Consider the following 5,830-nt stretch of genomic DNA (forward strand, 5'->3'; position numbering starts at 1 on the left):
GCTCAGCCGGAGGAGCTTCAAGCAGGCCTACAGGGAAGCTCAAAGGGTTTGTGTGGACGGAGAAGAGTGGCTTGCTGGGGTTGCAGCGGCGGTCTGCGCTGGATGGGCGTGGGGGGATGGGTGGGAAATAGAGTAAAAAGCAGCAAGGCGGGCGCATGAAAGGCATGGCTACGAGTAATGCTGCATCTAACGCCAACAAAGCCAAAAAGGGCCGAGGTGGCCCTTTGATGCGTTAGCGGAGGCTTCCTGTGGCCCTAGGTTTCAGTCTTAGGGAGAGTAGCCAAGGAGCCGTGGAAACCTTTGTTTACATATGAGGGCCGTTAAGGAACCGTGGATTGTGCACTACCGGTGGCTGAGCCTATAGGTTCGCTAGGAGCCTCTGACTTGGAGAGCTGAAAAAGGGTAGAGTGCCCTTGTATGCTGCCGGGCATTGGGGGCACCCTTGTCCGCCTTTTGTGTTTTTGCAGAAGGGTTAGCCTTGTATCGCCAAAGAAACAGTCAAAAATGTAAATTTGGTGAATGATCGTTGGAAGGTTTGTCTCATGGGGAACCATGGACACCCGCGACCGCAGTCTCTTTGGAGTTACGGGCATCTTTGATAAGGCATTTGCTTTGCTGCACGAATAGACAACATGTACACGAGCGAAGAAAAGACCGACACTGAGGGTATACCACTTAATAGGGTATTTGCGTGTATGCAGCCACGCAGGCACACTTCGGACTACCTGTGTATCGATTCAATCGTGCAAATCGATGTAATACCTAGATTTTTATCATGTGCAGATACGCAGATGCCTAAATTTGCTGCCTGTACATGTACGCATGCACATTTCTTTGCATGCCAATGTGCAGATGCATAGTGCTGTTTCCTGTGGATGCCAAGACCAGCAAAGAACAATACTTATGAAAGCATCAACACGTGCATGACCACGAACTGCACTGTACACCTTCGGTACAGTACGCATTGGAAGTAGTCTGATGATGCATTTCATGCATCATGTGGAGTGGTCGGCGTGCAATATATGTCAAAACAATTTCTTGCTTTTAACTGATGAAATTTCACAACGTCCACACGTGAACTGTGTCTCCAGGCCTTTTAATATAACTGAACCCCCATTGTGTGGCGTGAGAGGGTCTTCTGGGGATCCCCAGGCATGGCCACTTGTACTATTCCTTGCATTTAGAGAAATTGTCTGCTTTACCAGTGGGGTATCCAGCACCACCCTTAGATACATTGCTCCCGTCATCTATGACATTGATGTTTTGCGGCTCTGTTTGCTGTTTATAGCCTGCCAAAAGTGGGCAAGGCCGCAATCTTTCCCGTGTACGGATTTGCAAAATTGAAAGGCGGTAAATACTGCAGGTTCCTGACTGCGGGTGCCTGCGCCTGCTGGTGTTTCCTCCTTGTGCATGGACCTGCAAGGGAACGTCTGCTTTTTGTGCTGTTGGCCTGAGATGCCGCCACGGCGCGCTCTACAGGAAAGCGACTCGAATTGCACTGGGCGTCTGCGTCCCTCACCCCTTGGCCTGCCCGCTGCCCTTCGTCAATCATTCATTTGATTCGTGTATTCGTCTGCCTCTGCTTCCTGTGCCCATATAAGGATGGTCCTTTTGGTCCCTCGGCAATTCCACTGGATTCTCCTAGGCCTCTGACCCTCTTCAGCCTTTTCCTCACGCGTATAAATCCACGCTGGGAGATGCGCTACTCGGCTTACTGCAGGCCATCTGTGGGGTCCCCCAGGGAGGCCTGCCTTCTCGCTGCCCTCTGCAGCAGCATCTGTGTCCCACAAACAGAGAAGCTCCACATTTCCTGGGGTATTTCTTCCCCTCGCAATTACGCAATCTATGCCCACACCCGTCGCAGCCACTCCATATATACCGGTGGGCAGCGCAACCACTTGTGCCGCTGCAGGGGCGTCACAGAAGGGATCTTTGCGCACATCTCTGTTCCTTCCTGTGGCTTCTTCGCACTCGCTCCTTGCCTCTCCGGCATCGGAAGCATCAGCGGGGACCCCGTCTTCGTCTTCAGTGCTGCTCTTTTCCGAAGCCTCCCATTCGGGTGTACAGGCACCCCACATTTTCTCCAGGGGTTCCGCTAGGGGCCCCTCCATAGGCAGCTCACCGTCTACCGGTGCAGTGGCTACCCCCCACTCAGGCGACCATAACGCAGGAAAGCGTACCGGAGGTGGGGCAGCATACGTAAGCTGCAAACCCCACGTTATGACGCGCCCGCGTTTTGAGAGGGCAACCGCTCGGGTGTCTGTACAGCTGACAGCGCAAAGCGGAGTGGACACACGAACGAGGGAGGGGCTGTCTTCTCTAGGGCTGTGGGTCCCATGCCCCAGTTGCCCGTGCGTGTTGAGTCCAAAGCTCAAGGCCTTCCCGTTTTTCGTGACGAAGACGCTGTAGTTAGAGCCGCAAGCCACGGCAGTGTAGAAGCCTCCCTGAAGAGACGCAATGGGCTTCGGAATATTCAGGCAGGAGATCCCCATGCCATCTGCACCCAAGCCCAACTCGCCAAATTCATTGGAGCCCCAAGCAAACACAACCGGACCTCTTGCTTCATCTACATCTTCTTTATCTGCTGAACCATGTTCGCAAATAAAGTCTCTCTCTCCTACTGCTCCACTGACACGTTGTTTCTTTTGCGGTGGGTGGTCCCTCTGCTGCGGTGTCTGTGCACCCCCTGAGCGCCTCCCACTACCCTCCTGGCTACTACTCCTGTAGCCACCGCACCTATATATACACACTGCCAGAGAGAAGTTGCATCCAGCATGAATCGACACAACATCGAACCTTTCAGCATCAATCTTCACTCTAGTAAACTGCTTTTGATCTTGAAAAGTGCCATCTCCCAATTGACCCAGGGAATTTGATCCCAGGGCCCACGGAATACCCACTCTCGTTGCCACCAAAATGTGGTTCAGTCCACAGGCAACAGAAGAAACCGGATGCGGCAGGGGAATGGTGTACTCTATTCGGGGAGGAAGCCGCTTGGGCACAACACCAGAGAAGCAAGGGTCAGGCTCTGCATGCTGCTGATTGTGCTGTTGATCATCATGCTGCACTTCCCGGTGGACGCTCTGTTCCTGTACATGAGAGCTTGAAGCCTGTCTGATAAATACCCTCAGGGAATCAGGGAAGGCCAACACCAAGCAATCCTCGAAAGAGCTAACAGCGGATGCGCTTGGGGTCAAGCGACACCGTTCTGTTCCGTTACTGCTCTCGCATCTGCTGCAGCTATTGTGCTCCTTGGGTAGAATACCGTCAATGCAGGGGTGTGTCCAGAGTGGCTTGAAAGAAAGTGCTGATGTGTTTGACAGGGGGAGTTGAGCCTCTGCAGCGAACAACACTCGACAGGGTTGGGGTTGCTGCTCTCCTTGAGGGGTGCCTGTAGCTCGGTACTCCATGACTTCTTATGGTGGCAGAAAGAGGACAAGGTGCTGAGAAGTAGGGGATACCACGACGCACGTTAAGCATGCAGGAACATCGAAGGGCACGCAGATGAAGCGTCATGGACAGTGAAACAGTGATAAGCTCAGGGAGTAAGGACATGGGGGCAGGAGGAGACCAGCAGTGTTTTCATGCATTGTAGAATCCAAAGAGATGTCAACTAAATGCGGAAAGCCCGCTAACTCAACGTTTACACCCCTGTTTAGAGAAAATAGACTTACATATACGCACACATTCACACGAAATCGAACAATCATAGCACGAATAACCAATGCGGTACAATTGATTGAAATCAATGAAAAAACGAATATAGATGGTATTAGTATTGATAAAATGCTTGGTGGGAACAAAATTGTCGGAGGTAGGATCCCCAACTATTTCTGCTGTAAGGTGAGCGTGCAGCCAACAAGCAGAAAAACAACTGAAAAGGTAGCCGCAAGGGCACATATGACAGCTAGTTGTTATATATTTCTGCACTGGAAATCGAAATGAAAAGGAAATAATGCTTGTTTGGGCCTGGGATATCCTCTCTGTTAGGCTGCAGTGTCTGGGCCCTCTTCCTTAAGGCAAAGGTCTCGTTCATAAGCTAGGTTTTTTTCGCTCTCAGCGCAAAGGGCAAACGTTCGATGGCATGATGTATCTTTTGCAGCTGCACTGGGTTATCATCAATTGTTCAGCGGACACATCAGCTTTTATACTGCTTGTGCAGCTGATACTGCAGCCGTCCATCTTTGGAGGCATCCTGGCCTTGCAACATACAGTTTCAGACCGGCCGCCAAAAAAGATATACACAAGCAAGTGTCCATTATCAGAATGCTTGAACTTGTTGTAGTAGCTGCCTTCTACTGCCAACTCATGTGCTAGCGCGCAATTGCTACACTCGAGTCGTTCATACTACGCTAGTTTTATTTAACTAACTAAAGACTTTCCGAGAAAATCCTATATGGTCTATCTGTGCGTATATTATGTTTACTGAAGAGTCCTGTTAACTCAATACATGAGGACGTTTGGAGAACATAATGAGCCCAATAGGAGACGACCAACTGTTCTGTGCCTGTGCTGTGAATGCTCTGGAAAGCTTGTTGTGAATGCTCTATGTGCTTAGAGGAGTTAAAATAAGCAAGCCATACTTTTGTTTTTCTCCTAATCTTGCAGCTCTGAGGGGCACGGGTAGGAGTAAGGGTGTGATCTCTTGGTGAGCACTCGCCCATTTTTTGGCAGGTTTGTATTGAGTGTGGATTTACGTGTCTTCCTATGCTGCCATTCGAAGCAGCGCTACAGTTGGTAGCACCGCATCGTTTGACTTAGCTCTTCCTTGCTCACCTATTGGCTATGGAGGCAGTCGATTGCCAGCTTCTCTCCAACACTGTTGCGGTTTCTATCAAGGCATTTCCTCTCCCAATAATCTGATTTTCCTTGGTAGCGAGTTGGTAAAAACCAATCTGGGAAGAAAAGTAGACGGTGACAACGCCTGTTGGGGCGGCAGAGGCCGGCATAAGAGCTGAAGCAAGCGCAATAGCTTCTCCGCAGATGCATGGCCATTACTTGTCAGCCGAAAAGGCGTTTAAGGATGCGTCAATAAGGCCATGGCAACCAGAATGTGTCGCAGCGCATGTTCTGGCAAGCACCTGAAGATTACATCAGGCAGTTGAAGATGTAACTACAGAAAACTAGTACAGTTGAAGCCTCCATACCGCTTCTGGAGATTCGGTGTATACCGGGGTCAGCTCAACAGCAAGCTTCGGGGGAAATGACAACCTGAGGAGCGGGGCTTCTATCAGTAGATTAGCGATTCAATAAGTATGGAACTTTGGAATGCAAAAGCCACAGAGTAAGCGAACAGCTTATTTGTCAGTATTCATCCCAAATCTACTCTAAGTTTGACTTCTGGTAGTCTTAGGGTGGGCAGAGACTCGGCAGGTAAACACGCGATCAGTGAGCCATTTGAGAATAATAAAGTGTTTATGGATTCAAACGCAAATGAGCACCGCAACTGCGGTTTCGGATTGAAAGAAAGAACCAAAGCAGGATGTACACCCTATGGGTATCAAGGGATGTGTTTCCAGTCGGAGCATGGAGTCGAACGCAAATGGAAACAAAGCCTGAGGAAAAACGCATGCAAAAGGCCAAGTAGCGTGCACAGCGAGACTGAGCCCAGCAAAAGCAGGAAGCTTGGAGAACAAGGAAGGCGCAATGAAAACGGAAAGCCTCCCATGCATGCTGCGTCATAGTAAAGAAGGCTACACCGGTTAGACTCGCAGCTGAGGACTGATTGCGGGTCAACTCTGCGTTAATACAACTTCGCATCAATAGTTTAAAATTGTCAGCGCTACTGGGCACTGAGTATACAGTGGGTCTACTATTCGAAGAGACTACG

The 5,830-nt window shown here is 50.2% G+C and overlaps 1 protein-coding gene across 1 annotated transcript; it reads right to left on the reverse strand.

The window, feature by feature from the left end:
• Positions 1-1,167: 1,167 nt before the first annotated feature.
• On the reverse strand, positions 1,168-3,410 carry LOC34621935. The gene is made up of 2 exons (XM_022735120.2): positions 1,578-3,410; positions 1,168-1,416 (listed from the first exon to the last, which is right to left on the reverse strand). Exons 1-2 carry the CDS (start codon positions 3,408-3,410, stop codon positions 1,168-1,170), a joined length of 2,082 nt encoding a protein of 693 aa, XP_022586491.2.
• Between the last annotated feature and the right edge of the window lie 2,420 nt (positions 3,411-5,830).

This window comes from Cyclospora cayetanensis, unplaced genomic scaffold (assembly GCF_002999335.1).
Source record: "Cyclospora cayetanensis isolate NF1_C8 unplaced genomic scaffold, CcayRef3 CcayRef3_contig_164, whole genome shotgun sequence".
NCBI lineage: Eukaryota > Apicomplexa > Conoidasida > Eucoccidiorida > Eimeriidae > Cyclospora > Cyclospora cayetanensis.

Coding starts and splice junctions, on each gene's coding strand:
- LOC34621935 (XM_022735120.2), bottom strand. CDS start 3,410: ATGGAGTACCGAGCTACAGGCACCCCTCAAGGAGAGCAGCAACCCCAA. Junction 1,417..1,577: donor TATGGGCACAGGAAGCAGAG/GCAGACGAATAC, acceptor GTTCCCTTGCAG/GTCCATGCACAAGGAGGAAA.